The sequence below is a fragment of the Semicossyphus pulcher genome, unplaced genomic scaffold (genome assembly GCF_022749685.1).
Source record: "Semicossyphus pulcher isolate SPU_LCO1_2020_fin unplaced genomic scaffold, fSemPul1.0.p SCAF_8, whole genome shotgun sequence".
Classification (NCBI taxonomy): domain Eukaryota; kingdom Metazoa; phylum Chordata; class Actinopteri; order Labriformes; family Labridae; genus Semicossyphus; species Semicossyphus pulcher.
In genome coordinates, this window is record NW_027211759.1 from 15,400,560 (window position 1) to 15,418,908 (window position 18,349).

General features: G+C 43.9%; 1 protein-coding gene across 1 annotated transcript in view; it reads left to right on the forward strand.

Annotated features, from left to right (window-relative positions):
- The window catches only part of LOC138613055 (FERM domain-containing protein 5), a 55,622-nt gene that overhangs the window by 35,030 nt on the left and 2,243 nt on the right, over nt 1-18,349 (forward strand). The window contains exons 2-13 of the mRNA XM_069686628.1: nt 5,877-5,981; nt 7,834-7,876; nt 7,999-8,077; nt 10,837-10,934; nt 11,632-11,755; nt 12,589-12,676; nt 12,829-12,917; nt 13,598-13,661; nt 13,763-13,854; nt 14,762-14,836; nt 16,112-16,180; nt 16,377-16,483. Of these exons, the coding sequence (XP_069542729.1) occupies nt 5,877-5,981; nt 7,834-7,876; nt 7,999-8,077; nt 10,837-10,934; nt 11,632-11,755; nt 12,589-12,676; nt 12,829-12,917; nt 13,598-13,661; nt 13,763-13,854; nt 14,762-14,836; nt 16,112-16,180; nt 16,377-16,483 (1,033 nt within the window). The remainder of the gene's footprint in view (nt 1-5,876; nt 5,982-7,833; nt 7,877-7,998; nt 8,078-10,836; nt 10,935-11,631; nt 11,756-12,588; nt 12,677-12,828; nt 12,918-13,597; nt 13,662-13,762; nt 13,855-14,761; nt 14,837-16,111; nt 16,181-16,376; nt 16,484-18,349) is intronic.

The following is an 18,349-nucleotide window of genomic DNA, read 5'->3' on the forward strand; positions in this document are numbered from 1 at the left end:
CACATTCCCGTCGTGTTTTGGTGGCCCACTTTTAGCCTGCTAAGACTGTACTGCAAACTGTGTCTCTGGTTCTCAGCATCGACTCGACTCATTACATCTCAGTGTTTGTGTGCCTTACGAAAGGTAGACCTGCTGGTGACTGTAATATGTTTGAATCTTAAAATGTGTTGACTTTGCACTTAATGCTTTATTGCTCCTCGAGGCGTCACCCTGACATGTAGATGTCTTTGTCGCTGTCCTGCCACTTTAGCCCCCATATTTCATGATTGATGATTTTAAAGATCAGCGATGAAGCCTTTTAATCACTCTTGAGATTAACTGTCACTATCTGTTACATGTTCTGTGTCTCCTTTAACTGCCCAGGGCCACATGTTCTTTAACAACCCTGTTTAAGATCGCGCTGCAAATGTCTAACCGCATGCTGATCAGTTAGTTTCACACCTCAGGGAAATAAGCCATTTTGTTTTATTCAGTAACCCTGTAACATATTACATCAGATTAAGCTTGTGATTTCTTTTGCACCTGCTGACAAGCAGGATCCTGTAAGTTAATTTATTTCCCCTTAGTAACCAAATACTGTCCTGACCTGCTCCCGTCCTTCTCAGCTGATGAATGTAATAATTGCTGGCTGGCTTAGATTAAATGGGAGAGGAAGTTTTTAGATTTTTATATCTGTCTATCACTCAAGGCTTTCTTGTTTCCACCCCATTGGCCAATAGAATATATTTGTGCTGACTGTAGTCATAGGAGTCTTCTGTCTAAAACTGAAGATATTAAAGTAGTGCTGTTTTCTTTTTTTTAAAGATAATTTTTGGCCTTTGCCATTATTGGATAGGACAGTAGATAGAGTCGTTAATGGGGGAAGAGAGAGTGGGGATGGCCTGCAGCAAAGGGTCAAGGGTCGCAGTCGAACCCAGGGCCGCTGCGTCGAGGACTGTGCTTCTATACATGGGGTGTGGGCTTTATTAACTCTCAGATGTACGCCGCTTTGGACAAAAGCGTCTGAACATTTGTCCGCTGAGCAAAACTGGCACCCCAGTGGTGCTGTTTTCTTTGCATTGATTGTTTAATATACCATTTTATGAGCCTGAAAAGACACTGGATTTTTAATCAATGAGCCACAATAATCATGCCTGGTGGAATCTGGAACTAAAGCTTACATTGAATTTCAGAGGGATACACAGTGGTTAGCGCTGTTGCCTCACAGCCATAAGGTTCCTAATTCGATCCCCAGTTGAGACGAAGTGTGCCTTTCTGTGAGGAGTTTGCATGTTCTCCCCATGCACGCGTGGGTTCCCTCCGGGTACTCTGGCTTCCTCCCACAGTACAAAGACATGCTCGTTAGGTTCATTGGATACTAAATTGCTCGTAGGTGTGAGCGTGAAAGGTTGTCTGTCTCTCTGTGAATGACTGTCCAGGGTGCACCCCACCTCTTGCCCAATGACAGCTGGGATAGGCTCCAGCCCCCCGCGACCCTGAACAGGATAAGCGGTATGGCTAATGAATGGATGAATGATGCCCGTAGTATTCTTAGTAGCCTACTTGTGCACCAGGAGCACAGCTTGCTTTGTGTGCCATCCCTGTGAAATAGCATCGATTAGTGTCCTTTTAAAGATTATATTTCTGAAACAAATTCTGAAATGCACGATCAGCATTAATCTATTGGTTCAAAAAGGCACATAAATGACCAAAATACCTACTGTAATAATAATAATAATATAAGTGCAAAGAGCGACAGGATGTGCTCCATTTAAGCACCTGTTTGGTGCTGATGATGTCATAATATGCCTCATCTTTTTTTTTACCATCTGTGAAGCATTTTATTTTAGGACTTGGAAGAACCAGACTTGCTTTGACGGTGTTCTGTAAAGAGAGCTTCATTCTGACTGTAAGTGGTTGTGTGTGTTGGCCTGTGTGTGCTCGCAGTCCCAGCTGCAGTGGCAGGGTCACGACTTGAACTTCACGCGGCTCGGTCAGGAGTCTGAATCGCTCTGACTTATTAACCGGCGCAGTCACTCAGCCTCCTGGGACTAAAGAAACAATCTGCTTATGAAAACCAATGAAATCACCTCAGGGCTCTTCTAGGTACCTTTAGCCTCACGCTGCTCACACACACACAAATGCAGTCAATGGCATCGTGTTCCGACTCCTCCCGCTTTAAAGTGATACAATCTTTTATTAATGGTCTGTGCCCCTGCGTTGACATGGAGACCATTTTAATGATTAATCTGAAAGGAAAGTGTCCATTGTACACCGGGGGAGTAACAGACCCACTGTGTTGGTTCCAGTTAGAGAAGATCTTTGATTTAGACGGGAGCGCTCACAAACTGTTAAACTAAGTACATAAAAATGCAAATGATTAAACGTACAAATGTTTGATCAAACTAATGCATTAGTTTCTTGACATTACATCTTTGTTTAGACTTCTTTTCATTGTTTTGTTCTTAAATACAGATACATATATTTATGCCTGGGAAGATGTGGTGCTGTGTTTTGCAGGGAGGTGACAGAAGCACAGGATGTAGATCCGCTGGTTGTTCTAAAACGATTCTAAACAATAAAACCTTTCGAACATGTGTTGAGGCTCCTGTGGGCATTTATTTAGATCCCAGTCTAGGAGAGAAAAAGGTTAATTATTGTCATTTAGAAAATTCAGGACATCCGGTCTTTGCTGCAATCACCTAAATCTTGTAATTAGACGGAGACCTGCGGGGGAATAAAGCAGCTGTACTTGCTGGGGGTTGGGGGCAGAGGTACGGAGCGCTGGGGAGCAAGACAGGGGGGTAGTGGGATGGAGGTTTTGGGAGTGCTGTTGAATACTAACAAACTTGCTCTTTCCTCTTAACAAAGGAGCAGATGTCTGTTCTGACTCGGTGTGTCCTCTCCATACAGAACCGCGTTTTAATTTGTGGTTGGCTTTGTCTCTCCCGATGGCTCCCTCTTGCAGGGTTTTCAGCCTTATGCTAAAACACTTTAAAACATTTATATTTTCAGCGTTCATTGTGTCATGTTTGTGTTTTATATGCTGCAACCCTAATGTCTTCATGTTAGTTTAAATTCCCTTACATTAACATGCTTACTTGAGCTTGAAATTGGCTTCTCCAGAATGAATCTAGCTAGGAAAAATGTGTCCTCCACATTGCATGTGCATGTATTTCTTTGCCCGAGTATACCACAAACATCCTTCCTTCTTCATTTTCATCATTTTATGAAAGCCGAGAAGCGAGCAGGCCCGTCAGATTGGTTAGTGATGTAACAGGGAGGGAATGATCTCAAAGTGACAGTGTCGAGACCCATGAAGCCCGTCGGTCAGGCCACAGAAAGGCCAGTTACCTCCAGTCGCTGAGCTCCTATCAACATTTGTTCACAGCGGTTAAAGAACAAGCTCGGCATCGACAGGCCTCAGTCCTAATGAAGTGCCTGTTATCTGCAGCCTGAGTAATGACAAGGAGGAGAGTGCTGCCAGTGACACTTGTACTCATCGTCATGGGGTAAACGAGCAGAGAGCGGAAGGAGGAGGGGGAGGCTGTCCAACCTTGACCTTTGCTGACCTCGGCATGAAATATAATGACAGCTGAGACTTAAGTTCCATCAGGATGCAGCTTACATGTGATTTACATGCGGAGATGAATATAGCTTCAGGATTTAAAGTTTATAAAGTTTGTATTAGAGTTCGAGCTTTATGGCAGACTGATTCTGATAACGACTTTAGAGGGGGAAAAATCACTGATTACCAATGTGGCTGCAGATGTAGAGAATTTTTGAGCTGCAATGAAGATAGACCTTTCTATGTGCATTGCAAAGGTGCTCAGAAAGCTGCTTTCTTAATCAAATAACTTAATTAGAGATTTTTTTCACGTTATTGTATATTGTCAATCAATTGTAGTGCAGACCTGCGTCTGCTCAGCTGTGCCTTTCTGCTCCGTGTGCTGCAGACATACTGAGAGTATGGTAACTTACGGAGTTGGAGGGCGCTTTGGTGGACAAACTATGTGATGACACCATTTATAAATACTGGCTACTTTGTTTGGGGAGTAAGTGGGGCTGCGGCTCTCTGCCTATACGGTTCTGGATACTTTGTTCGGGGAGTAGGCGGGGCTGCTCGTCCGCTGCTCGTCCTCTGTCCTCACCTACGTCCGCAGCGTGCACCTGCTTTCAAAGACGTTGTCACCGGCCTCATAAGGACAGTCCTTGTAACACATTGCCCACAAAAGCGAACACTGACCTGATGCGGTCAGCCACATAGGTTTGACCTTGTCTTGTTTTCATGTAAGATACTACATAGGTTTTAAAGTTTAGGTCCAAGCCATAACAGTTCTCCATCTTAAACCTGCATTATTAGATTTTTTTGGCTGTTCGACAACAGTTTGTACCACAGTTATTTGTAGTCATGTTTGGAGCCTCCTGTTGACCAAAAGTCCAATATTTACACTACACTCCTTTTAGCTCTGGTTAGTCTCCACCAGCTCATCAGGTGATGCTCACTCGCTGGTCACTGACTGGCTCACAGTGGGCCTCTAAGTGCTTTTTTGCTGAGAACCGCTGCCTGGTGAGAATGGATTAGGAGGTTGATAAGAGCCATGCAAGTAAATATAAATTGCACTTAAATGTTTCATGCACTCATAAAATCACACACAGTCATTTTACCCTTTGTTCATTTAAACATGTGAATAAGTGCAGCTTAAACAGAAGCATTCACATAAAGTAACTATATTTAACTTGTAGTGTAACAAAGTTTTCGAGATGAGTAATACTTTCAAAAATGTCCTTTCCATTTGCTTGGACAGTTGCCTCTAAATGCTCATAAACAGTGTGACTCATCATGGCTGTTTGTGTGTGTGCGCTGACTGACCCACTGAAAGCACTCCTCCGAAAAATCCCCCATTGAAACCAGGCTGTGATGTAGCACGAGGGCATGACGTGTCTCTGACAAGGAAGGAGATGGTATCATGCTACAATGCTTGTTGTCTTCCTGATACTGATTTACCACACCCACTTTCTCACCTCACATTTACTATAACGTTATTTATGCACAGTTTTGCATTTTGAGTTATTTCATACGTGAAAATACAGTTTTAGTTTTGTCGTTATCGGTCTTGCTCCTCAGTGTCTGACACCGGTAAGTCGAAGAAATGTCACGTATTGCTCTACCTGGCTCGCTGCACAGATGCGCAGTTACCATCATCACTCATAATGTACTTATGCAAATTATATCTGCATCCCTCACATGTTTATAAAACTCTACTAGAGGGAAAGAGACAAATTATGTTAAAAAGCAGCACTAAATATGCTTCCTTCCTGTCATCTTTTGAGAGGTGTTCCCTTTGCTTTAGGGCGTTTCTAACAGCATTATGTGCTACTGTTGGCTCTCTACAAGAAAATCAGTTCCAGTCTGATCCAAATGTTCTGCTTTGAGCCAAAATGCTCAGCAGTGTAACGCAGATAAAGTGTCGCGAGTGGAGAGGAGGGTATCAGATACGTACGGGCTCAATGGAGGACGCCCAGGCTTCTCTCTGTGCTGCCATACACACAAGTGTTTCTGAGGGAAGCTTCATCATGAGGTTCAGAATGCAGAGTATTAGCAAAACCCCAGTGAGATCTCAGCATATTTAATCCATCCTCTCTTTAAGCTCTTCTTTTAGCTGTGGACGGGTTTATTCCCAACACTTCAGATGGCTCCGACTGTGTATTAATATTGGATGAATCTGAGATATCTCTGGCAGGGTTTAAAAAAAATCTGAAGCACATCCTGCGAGCAGGAATTATTCTCATGTTTGAATTCGGGACAGTTCCTTTTTTTGGAAACATTTTGAAATGTGTTTGTGACTTGCTGTCATGGTCATACTCACTGAATGTTTCCTTCTTTCCTGTTACAGCGGGATGCAAAGGGACAGTATCTGTTTGACCTCATCTGCCACCACCTCAACTTGATGGAGAAAGACTACTTTGGCATCAGATATGTTGATCCAGACAAGCAGCGGGTAAGTGTGAAAGCATGAAAGGACTCTTGCGTGCATGCTTCTGGGCATTTGTTTCTGCTATCGTGGTTTTAATGATGTATTTAAATCAATTTTTTATTTAAAGAGGATTTTTTGGGGGCATTGTTTCGCCTGGGCTGCACAGTGCAGTTGTTAGAGCTGTCTCCTCACAGCTAGAAGGTTACTAGTTAAAATCCTGCTTTGGACAAAGTGGGCCTTTATGTGGAGTTTGCATGTTCTCCCCCGTTCATGCTTGGGTTCTCTCCGGGTACTCCAGCTTCGTCCCACCGTCCAAAGTCATGCTCGTTAGGTTAACTGGTGACTCTAAAGTTGCCCGTAGGTGTGAATGTGAGTGTGAAAGGTTGTCCGCCTCTGCGTGTCAGCCCTGTGATTGACTGCCTGTCAGCCCAGGGTGCCCAGTGACAGCTGGGATAGGCTCCACTCCCCCTGTGACCCTCAGCAGGATACGCAGTATAGATAATGGCTGGATGGATTGTTTTGCCTTTATTACATAGGTAAAGCTGAGGAGAGACAGAAAAGGTGGTGGAGTAGAGAGAGGAAGTGTCTGACAGGCAGCGTTTAGGGCCTAGGTTGGAATCAAACTCTGACCTCAGCTGTGAGAACTAAGCCTTAGCACATGGGTTGCACACAGAAGTACGAGTGCACCTGTGTTATTTGCAGTGTTTTCCATTTATAAAACTGGTACCGCTGTTGCTGGCTTATAGTTTGTGATTTTGAGAAATATCCTTATTCGCTTTGTTGACGAAAGTTACATAAACACATCCAGACACCACTTTATACCCGTGCATGTAGTATGCAGCTGAAATCTGAAATTGGTTAGCCTAGCTTAGCATAAATACTGAGGGAAATCCTTGAACCACTCAATTCTTTTTGACATGGATTAAACAAAGGATATGCAACATGTTGACTGGTAAGCTTTAGAGGTTTTGGTAGAGGTAATTTCCAAGTGTCAGATTAGCATTGCTCCTTGCTTCCTGTCTTTATGCCATGCAAAGCTAAGTTAAGCTAATCTGTACTTCCAAGCTCCAGCTCCATGTTTAACGTACAGACATGAGAGTGGCATAAATTTTCTCATCTAACTCTCGGTGCAGGTGAAAGAAGTATTTCACAAATATTCCTTTAATAGTAGACAAAAACATGACTGTGCTGCTTTGTGTCCATATTAACAAATCACATGTGTGGCTGTACTTTAAAAATGGATCATTTTTGATTGAGTTGGAGGAATGAGGGTAGGACTGCGGGCCTGTGAGTGAAAAGCTGTGTTCTTCAGTTCCTCTTGTTCACGGTTCGTCCATCAGGCTCTTCTGCAGGGAGGCGTGTTGCAGCACTGCTTGATTCATGAAGTATTCACATGTTCACAGATCATGCTTTAGTCCTGCAGACTACAGCCAAGTCCTGCTGATTCTGCATTTCCTCTGCTGTCACTCAGGGCCGGTTTATTTTGGTTGTTTGTTGCTGTGGATGTGTCGGGCTGGTGAGAAGGGAATCTGGGAGAGAGAAAAACGCTCCCACCGGGAACGAGGAATCTGAACGTGGCTGTTGACACACAGAGCCTGTGTATGTGTCGCCACCAGCAGGAGCTCACTGCTCAGCTAAAAACCTGTTGTCCAATCAGCCTCCCTGCTCTAACAGTGTCGCACAAGGCCTCTGCTGATATGCTTTCAAAATATAATCCTGCGTATTCTTTTAATTGGGTAACATTTGGCGTATTTGTTGCCTTGTACGGTTGCAGCAACATATGAAGCAGGAACAGGCATGCCCAGAAAAGTGTCAGCAGCAGCATCTGAAAGCGATGATGTTTTTGTGATTTATGTTTTTTCTCTGTCCTTTGCAGCACTGGTTGGAGTTCACAAAATCAATTTCAAAGCAAATGAAATGTAAGTATTGTCCTCAGCACGAGAATTGTCACTTTGAGGTACACTTTGGTCAATCTACACTTGATAAGTTGTCCTTTTGCAGATGTAAAAAACCGTAATTGTTTTGTGTTTGCTTCCTGCAGCTCAGCCTCCATTCACCATGTGTCTGAGAGTCAAGTTCTACCCTCCCGAGCCGGCTTCTCTCAAGGAGGAAATCACTCGGTATGACTTCCTGTTGTTTCTTCCACATCACATGAGTTCTCTTCTTCTTCTCCCCGGCTACAGCTCACTTTTGTGTCAGTGTAAATGTAAGGATGATCAGCTGACCTGTAAGCAGCACCTCGACTCGTTCCTTGTTTTCGGCTGTGCCTGTAGTACAGGCTGTGCTCTGACATTTTTAGACGAAGCAAACATGTCTCTGTCTAAAACATTATTTATGGGCCTTCATTATTAAAAAGGCTGAGTACTGTCTAAAACATTATGATAAATATTACACAGAGCACAGTTTGCGAGGAGAGCTGTGAGGCAGAGAGAACTGTAAAAGCCTTCGCTCGTAGCGTCGTCTCAAAAAGATAATACATTAAAAGCATGCCAGACTCTTCCATAAATAAGCATCCATTTGTTCCACTGTGATTCTTCCTAAATAGGGCCCTGTTATAAGCTTTTAATATGAGTCGTGCATCTTATTTTGCAGAAAGGCAAAGTGACCAATTTACAGTTTACACAGCCGCTGAGAGTAGCCAGTTATTATCCTGTATGTATGCATGTGCAGTCTACTCATATATTCATCTCAGACTAGAGGCCAAGGAGGCCACTCTCTCTCTCTCTCCGAGGTGTAATGAGACGAAATGTGCACCACATACAGAGTGATCATAATGAACAGAAAGGCAAGAGGAGATGGGGGGCCAAAGGGTGCAGATTGAGAGTGGAAAGGAAAGGGAGGACGAATAAAGGCCGGGGTGAGAGGGGTGTGGAGGGGAGAGAGAGTGATACATGATGATGAGAGTGGAGAGGGCAGACCACAGAGGGAGGGAGAGGGTAAATAATCAATCACACAGGGCTCCCTCTCGTCTTAATGTGCGGCACGTTAATGCACATTACTAAAAACAGGCAGATTTCTGTGAAGCCTTTACTATATAGGGGCGGCTGTGGCTCAGGACTCGTCGTCTCATAATCGGAAGGTTAGGGGTTTGCTCCCTGACTGCTACAGTCACATGTCCAAGTGTCCTTGGGCAACACATAACCTTCAGTGTAAGAATGTACACAGATCCTGATGGGAGATTGACACTCAGGCCGTCAGTGCGTGAATGAGTGTGTGAATGGATGAATGTGACATGTAGTGTAAAAGCGCTGAGTGGTATATAAGTTGAGTCCATTTACCTTCTTCACAGCAGGCATTCTGACTCATAATAGAAAGGACCAGCTCACGTCTAAACCACAGACTGTATATAAAAGTGGACTTAGCCACCATGACGCAGCGTACTAGCATGTGAATTACTGTTTTGCATCTTTGAGTTTGGCATTTAAGCTGCCGCCATCTTTTTTTTTTTTCAAGCCAGAAGTGACCATATTTAGACAAGAGGACGGATAACCAAGAGATCTCTTCAGTGGCCTAAATTAACCAGATAGCCAGCGACACCCACCTGTCAGTCAGAGCGGCCATGCCCTTAAATCGGCAGGACATTAAGCCTTTATATAATTGGAGCAGATGTGTTTTTTTCTAATTCTCCTCTGTACAGTTACTAATGGAAAAATTAACAGCAAAAACCAAATTGTTTTTTGTACGAGCATGTAAGTATGTTACATTTTACTAAGCATTTTGGAATTTGATTCACCTTTGGAGGGAGCCTTAAGTGGCTGTTAGAGGACGTTCATGTTTGAGCATTTCCATGTTTGATTCGTTTTTCGACCCTGGAGGTTGCTGCTTGTCTTTTTAAAATAAAGTCTAAGTAATAGTCTGACGGAAAAGGTGCTGACCCGTTCTGGCTTTAAGCCCTGATTATAGCATGTATAAAGCATTTATGCTATCCACTGGAAGATGATTACACCTGTTAAAAAATATCAAAAGATACCCATAAAATGAAAAAAGGGTAAAATACATGATTGGAAATGAAACATTTTTGGGATCGAATTTTTAAACGTGACTTTAAATATCTCATGTTTAGCTCAACAGCTAATTAGCCCTAATAGTCCAAACAACTAAAATAACAGTGAGTAAAATTTAGCAGCTAATTTTACATCTGCTTTAAGCACTGTAAGGGTTAAACAACTCATAATATGTTTAAATTATACAAATGACAAATTATCACTACTAAATGGTTGTTGTATTATTACAAAATCACACCTTCAAATGTGTTGAACCTGCTTCAGAATGAACAACATGGGAAATGTGAGCAGCTTTAATGCGTCTCTCCACACAGGAAGCATTAAGCATGTGTAGAAATGGCCTAGATAGAGGGAGGCAGGTCTGCCCGACTGATGAATGTCTTACATGTTGTACAAGGTTGGGGTGTTTGTAAACACATAATCTCAGTGATGTGTTGTTCGTACCTCTTATGATAATAAGGAAATAATGATAATTGTCGCCCTCATCACCATCAACATATCTGCTTCTGATGTCTCGGAGATAATTTCCTGCGTTCGGAGCTGATTGGATGGTGGAAACTAGGCTGGAGGCTTTAAGAGAAGCAGAGTGTCAGTAGCAGCTTTTCCCTCAGGGCCCTCCTATCCTCCTTTCCCCCAAACAAAACCCTCATTTCAGCTAAATCAAAAAGAAATATTCAAAGCACCCATAGGGAACGAGAACTCACCAGCCTTTGAGGTTTATCAGGTTTGTTGTTTCACTGCTCCGACTTGTTTTATTCCTTCTGTGTTTTCTCTGAGAGATGTAACAGGACGAGTGGTTTGGGGTGTTTATGAATATCATCAGTATTCTTATAAGCAGGCACCGTCTGACCTGATTTTTGCCCTTTCCTTTGTAGATATCTTGTCTTCCTGCAAATCAAGAGAGACCTCTACCACGGGCGGCTACTGTGCAAAACCTCGGACGCGGCCATGCTGGCTGCTCACATCCTTCAAGGTAATAGGAGGTGACAGATGGAAATGACTTACACCACTCTCTGCCTCGCAGTGCGTTCATGACCTCTGTCATTTTGTATCATGTAGCCCACCGATCTGATAAATACTGCGAGCAGAGCAAATTGATTTTATGTAGCAAGAAGCTGAATTAGGTGATAAAGTGAGATTGTACAGTATAATGTACCTCAAAGAATACGCCTGCAGCGATTTGATTCTTCATGCTGATATAAACCCTGAAACTCTGGCAAAGTGAACGTTTATTCTGCACTTTGTATGATAATTAGATCAGTGACTTTCACACTCTTAAATGATCAACAACAGCGCTCTTTGATGTGGTTATCGGCCTTCCAATCATCCTTTCACACACACACATGCAGATGTAAACAAACATGAGGTGTGCTGGCGCAGCTAGCATCACAGAACGTCCTGTGTTTGAGGAGAGGCAGGTCCTCTGGAGGGGGGGCTGATGAATTAAAGATGGGCTGCCTGGTCAGCTCCTCCTTGCAGATAAAAAAATCAGCATCAGGGTCATCTGAGGGAGTGCATTGTGGCATGAAGGAACAGAAATAATCCTGGGATGTTCTGCCTGTCTCCTCCGGCAAAAGCACCATTGGCTGAAATCTGTAGCCAACGTTTATTTGCTCTGAAGATTTGTGAATATGTTTAACATTTACCTTGGTTTCTGATCCTTCCTCCAGCTGAGATTGGTGATTACGACCCTGGGAAGCATCCTGAAGGTTACAGCTCCAAATTCCAGTTTTTCCCGAAACATTCGGAGAAGCTGGAGCGCCGGATCGCAGACTTACACAAGACAGAGCTGATGTAAGCTGCACCTCCACTATCAGTCTCTCACACACCTGCAAAACCCTGCACTCATACAGGCTGAACAAACACCAGACTCCCTCTGACATTTATGTAATTGACTGCGGTAATGAGGCACCGTTTTTCTGTATTGGGTTGGCCAGACAGATTACAGTCGCCTATTTGAGCAGATAGCAGAGGAAAGCACTCTCTTCTCCACTATCCACTCAAATAACTCGAGCATAGCCTGCCCTTTATTACAGTTATTAGTGATGGGTCCAATAGCCTCTGATTCGACTGGAAGAGAGGCAGAGTAGGTTATGAAAGTGAGCAGATAGAGCAGGACCATGCACACTAACACACAGACAGCAGATGAAGGTTTTTCCCATTAAAAACTGGTTTGATTTAGACTAAATGTTATCATTTCTAATGTAAATGAGCCTCTGTGTCGGTACTTTCAAAGTTAATGCTGTTCAATACTTTAAGTAGAAACAATAAAACTGACTATTTAATAATATACTGTGAGATAAATAAAGGCAAAAGTTACATTTTTATACTATAGAAGCAGAGTTACAAACATGATGAGACTCTGCTGCCCACTAGTGGTTTCCTCCTGTTTGTCACCACCTTGTAAACACAGCACTATAATCATTATGATTTGTCAGATCTAATCTAACAGAGTTGAAACTGTCTGACAATAAATATTTTCTTCATCTCATCTGATCTTATGTTAATCCTGTTTTAGTATAACCCCTGTTAATGTATCACATCATCGGACATTACCTTTTGCATTGCATCTTTTATGTTCGCGATGGACTGACGCAGATGTTCGCTGTGTTGTTTCTCCCTCTCAGCGGACAGACACCTGAAACATCCGAGCGAAATTTCCTGCAGAAAGCCCAGATGCTGGAGACATATGGTGTTGATCCGCATCCATGCAAGGTTTTTCAAGCACTGCTGTACTATTTTTAGACACCAACCTGAACAGTGATATATTGTCACAGGATATCGAGTACATGCTTAAATATACGTCTGTTTTACGATTTATTCATGTTTAATTGTGTGCTTTTCGTTACATTTTGAATGTCCTCCAGGATGTGTCTGGGAACCCAGCCTTCCTCGCCTTCACACCATTTGGCTTTGTGGTGCTTCAGGGAAACAAGAGAGTGCATTTTCTCAAATGGTGAGCCAAATGTGAAACATTCTCGTGTGTGAGCCAAAGACAGTGCGCTCTTTGAGTACTCGATGATGTAAATGAACACAAACTGCACTGCAAGGCCCTACATTTACCTGATTTCACTCCCTCTATATGCAGGCTGCTCTACATGAAACGGCATGTGCACTGCAGCTGCTTGTACGGTCACAGTCAACAAAGCTCATCCATCTGCTTCTACCTGCGACAAGAGGCGGCCGCTAGCAATAGCACAGATGGCTAATTACGCATGCTAGATTCCATACAAGGAGACTAGCTTGATACTTGTAGCCTCTACTTCTATTAGACGCCCACTGATTTGATTTCAGGAAGATGCCGTATTGAATTGAAAATGTAAACATGATGCATTTCTGTTTGACATTTTGCCTTTTAACTTAAACGGTTACAATAATAAAGGCTGAAACATGTCTACAGTATTTATTCAGCCTTTGTTTGTTTGCCTTCAGTATCGCTCAGGTTTCCCCCCGTTCTCCGTTCACGTCTGCTGGGAATAATATCAGTTATTTGTTTTGTCAGGCAAACATAGAGCTGCGTGGCTGTTTATGTGATCTCAAAGTGTTCGTCATGAATATTTAAAGAGGCTGTGGCTTTCAGTTTCAGCGTCCTGTATAAGTGTGTAACCGCTGCTGCGCTCTCTCTCTCTCGGGCAGGAATGAGGTGACCAAACTGAAGTTCGAAGGCAAGACGTTCCACGTATATGCAAATCAGAAGGAGGTGAGAGCATGAAATGTTGGACGAGGAGTGTAAAGTAGAGAGTGGTTTTCTGTCTCAGTTTGTTATATTTTCCTGCATGTTCTCTCATTTTCAACGTGCAGTACGAAAAGATCATCCTGATGTACTTTGCGCCCACACCGGAGGCATGCAAGCACCTCTGGAAGTGCGGAGTGGAGAACCAAGCCTTCTATAAGTGAGTCCACAAATGTTTTTTTTGTCAACTATCATGATTTAGCTCCCGTCTCTGCATCCTTGAGTGCTGTCGGGAAGGTTACTGTCACAGTACAGTGCCTCGGTGTCCTCAGACGCTCTTCCCTCCAGGTTGTTTGTCAGCGGGAAAATGAGGTGTGAGTTGCTTCTGACCTTTAGTGAATGAGAGCGCGCTGGCACGAGACCGCAAGCACTTCAGCGCTCCTTCCCTCTGAGATATGGCTCCCCTGTCCCTGCCATGAATAACAGTGCGGGTCCCCTTTGCTCTCTCCCGCTCAGAAAAGGTGATTTAATAAAATAAAAAAAAAAGCAGCATGTGAGCTCAGAGGCCCGGGAGTGGTGTAATAATGAGTGGAGCTGATGACTCAGGTGATGGAGGGCGCGTGTGGGGGTTAGCAGATGGAGAGGGGAAAGAGAGGGGGCACAGGAAGGGCAGAGCTTAGCAGGCCACTTGATGGAGCTAATATGATGTGACCTTTCGATGACTCTCTGAAGTGGCAGATAATTTATCAGCCTCCTGCTTATTAAGATCTTACTGCAATAAGGAGCCAGGCGATAAAGGTATCTTTCAAAGAAGCACACGTATCCTTGAAAGCAAAATGGATCATTAAACATTAACGTCTCACTTACTATGACAATATAAACATATTGAATAGTGTATGGAGACATGTTGAGGTTGCAGCGCCTATAGTGCAAGGAGAGCATGTGCATAATTCAATAGCAGGGTATTTGCTCCTTCTTTCTGCTTTGGTATTTGATTCAGCAAGCAAAGATTGCACATATTCTTGCTGCATATTTGGAGCATATTCTTGCAACAATGACTTGTCCTTCCTGTTTCCTGTTTTAGGTGCACTGAACTTGAATTTTCCCCTTTTTTTTTCTCCCACCAGGCTTGATAAGTCAAGTCAGGTCCGCACCGTGTCCAGCAGCAACCTGTTCTTCAAGGGCAGCCGTTTCCGTTTTAGGTAATGTACACAGTAAAACAGTTTGACTGATGACAGGGAAGGGGAGGACACAGCACAGAAACCACCCAGCTGGATGTGGAGAGAGGTGCTCCCAGGAGACGTGGCCTTCTGGCCCTTTGTGCTGTAACGTCAGGCTGCTTCTTTCGCCCGGAGGATAACACTGACACCTTAAAAGACAGAGGACAAAGAGGGGGAAATGAAGGGGACTGATCACATGAGGCATTATCACCTTATATGAGCTGAAGCCCGTGGCCTTTCTCTGGATAATTCGCAAACCTTGCTGTGAAAATCTTTCATTGAAACTACTTTACACTAAAGAAATAGTCCTAGTTTGATAGGGGGCAAAACATGGACATCTCAACCTCAGGAAATAAAAACAGAAAGTGTCTACACAGCTAGATACGGAAGCCCTTAGAGGACATGAATCCATACATTGTATTTACTCCGTTTCCCGTCATAATGAGTTATTTCTGGTCATTTTCTCGAGATCTTGTCTTATTGAGATAGCGATGTGGAACCACCATAACGTCAGATGATCATAACTCGTATCCCCAGACTTGTAAAAGCACAAAACGAACATGGAAACAAGAACATAGAAATTAGTGTGGGCAATGGCAGCATGGGATGTCCTAGTCTGAAATATCACAGTGAGCAGCCTGTTGTTTTTTTCTAGATCGGCGTAAAATTATCCCGTTTTCACAAGAAAACCAGCTTTGTTTTCCCGAGATAACGTGAAAAATAAGTTGAGATCTCGAGAACACGACCAGAAGTAACTTTTTATCACGGGAAAACTGAGTAAATAAAATGTATGGATGCATGTCCGCTAAGGGCTTCCGTAGCTAGATACAAGAAGAAGTATATGAAAACTTTGATGTGGATGATCTGTACCTTTAAGAAGAAAACTATTGAAAGGTCAAGTAGACAGTTACTTGCATTCAAAATATATGATTAGGTTTATATATAGAGACAGTGTATGATAACAAGCTTTAAATATTGAGTTTGATGTTGAAGGGAAACCATGATCATTGTTTTGATATTTTTTGCCTGCAAGTTTGTGTGTGCATTTCTTCTGACTGGTTGTAATTCAGTTCCACAAAGCTGAATTCAACAGATTACTTCAATCATGATGCTCATGTACTGCACTCATCCACTGTGGTGATGGCTTTCATGGTATCGGGTGACACTAGGGTGCCTGGTTTTGTGTGTGTGTGCGTGTGTGTGCGCGTGTGTGTATGTGACACTCATCCTGAGCATCGTCTCTGTGCTTTATAACAGTGGACGAGTGGCAAAAGAGGTGATGGAGCAGAGTGCCAAAATCAAACGCGAGCCTCCAGAAATACACAGGTAGAGTTCAGAGCTCAGGAGAGGTCAGAAAGTTCTCCATCAGATTTTTCTTTAATGTCCTACATTTTTTTTAAGCACCAAGCTACTTCAGATGTCTTTATATCAGCAGCAACCTGCTGGCTACTGTATAAGTTAGCTCCACTCGCAGCTGTCTCTCTATGCAGTCATGTTTGTGCATATGTGTTTGTCTCTTCAGGGCTGGCCTCGTGCCCAGCAGGAGTTGTCCATCCATCACCCACGGGCCTCGCCTCAGCAGTGTACCGCGCACGCGTCGACGAGCGGTGCACATATCTATCATTGAAGGTAAGGGCTCCACTGCACCACCATGTACACCAAGCGTGTGCAAGCAACACATCTCATGATTATAGAGCTGCTGGTGCAAAACAAGATTGTTTGTGTTACCTCTAATGGGTAATATGTTATAGCACCAAAAGAAATGGCTAGCACAAAATGTGTACCAGGGAGCCATTAGTATGTGATAACTTCAAACACACATGCACACACACACACATGCAAGCTGTAACTAGAGCCATTTGGCCCAGTTGATGATTAGAGCGCTGGTGGGGCGTGCTGCAGGTGTGTGCGTCAGTCAGCCTGCTCTACTTCAATGCAGGGTTTCAGGGGTGTGTGTGTGTGTGTGTGTGTGTGAGCCAAAGTGTCTTAGTTGTTCCAACACAGTGGCAGCTAAAGTCACTTTTTCAGCCCACCTGCAGGCTCTCGGTCCAGAACAGGTGGCTTCACTTCCTCTGTCAGTGAGACAGACGCAGCAGGCGTACTGCCCTGCGTAGCTCTCTGTTAAACCAGCAGTGAGACCCTCTGGCCCTGCCTTTCAAACACTGACTAAAACTAAAACACAGACTCTTTGAACACTGTGAGAAATGGAGGTCAGAAGCAGGTGTACTTTAAGGGTCTTTTGCTGCGAGTTCAAGAGAGCCATAAGAGCTTCCCATCCCTGGTGTGTGCTGACTGGGTGTCTTGCGGTGGTATTAATACCCCAGCTGAAAATAGCCTGGGTCTTCTACTCCATGTATGTCACTGGCCTGGGTGGGGCCAAACCAGGCCAGGCCAATGCTGGCGATTGTAGCACTGCTGCAGAATACCACCGTTTTACCTCACACACTCCTCCCCGCAAACTGCAACTGAGGCAGAACCGCTCGGCCTAACACACACACAGCCAGACTGTGGCCTGGACTCCGGGACAGGGACCATAAGGACGGGATTAACCCGTGCATGCTGCAACCATGGTGAAGTGTCTGATCCGTATCACCACCCGGGTGAACGTACACCTGCGTATGATCAACCACTGCTACAGGGATGTGAAGGTTCGCGTGCTGAGCCTGGGGCCTCGAATGCTGGGCAAGGCCCTGGGCGTCTTGCCCCTCTACCCGGCCCTGACGGGGCAGCCGGAGTCTGCCAGCGGCACCCCTCTTCCTGGCACTCCGCTGCCTTGCCTTCAGCCCAGCAGCCCTCCAGGTAAAGTCATCACTGAGGCAGCCAGGGTTGTGCTTTACATGGAGGTGCCGACGGCTTCCTCTATTTTAGATCAGTCACATCAGGCTTGGCAGGGAGAGAGGGAGGGAGCCCATTCCTTTGGTTGTCTTGAGGTTTCAGAAACTGGACAGGCTTGTTTGTTTTTCTTGTCTGTGCTTTTGTTGATTCAGACTGGAGGACTCTTTGTATACCAGCTGCTATATTTGGTTCCATTTAGTTTAGTGTATTTAAAGAGGTGTGGTGTGTTTATTTGGTGTATTTATCTTGTTTGAAGTTATTATATATATATATATATATATATTATTATAGATTCTAAATTGTATATAAGGGAAGCAACATATTAGTTACAGTAAGTGAAATACAAATTAAACAAGGACTTTTCTGTTAAACCCCTAACTGCTGTAAGCATAACATAAACTCAGCTGAGGCAGATCAACACTGAGTAAAGATGGCCGCTGACACTCATCCAGCCTGAATGCCTCCTTCTCTTCCCCTGACAGCAGCTTCATATCAGCAGAGGCTTAGACGCTGGACATAATCCGTCCTACTTTTCCTGCAGTTTTTTTAAGAAAAGCCCTTTCATGATTTGCTTCCTCGTCAGAAGCTGAATTTTAATCCCTTCTCTTCGGGGTGAAGGTGTAATGTTGCTGCTTTGACCCTCTGGAGAATGTGATATGG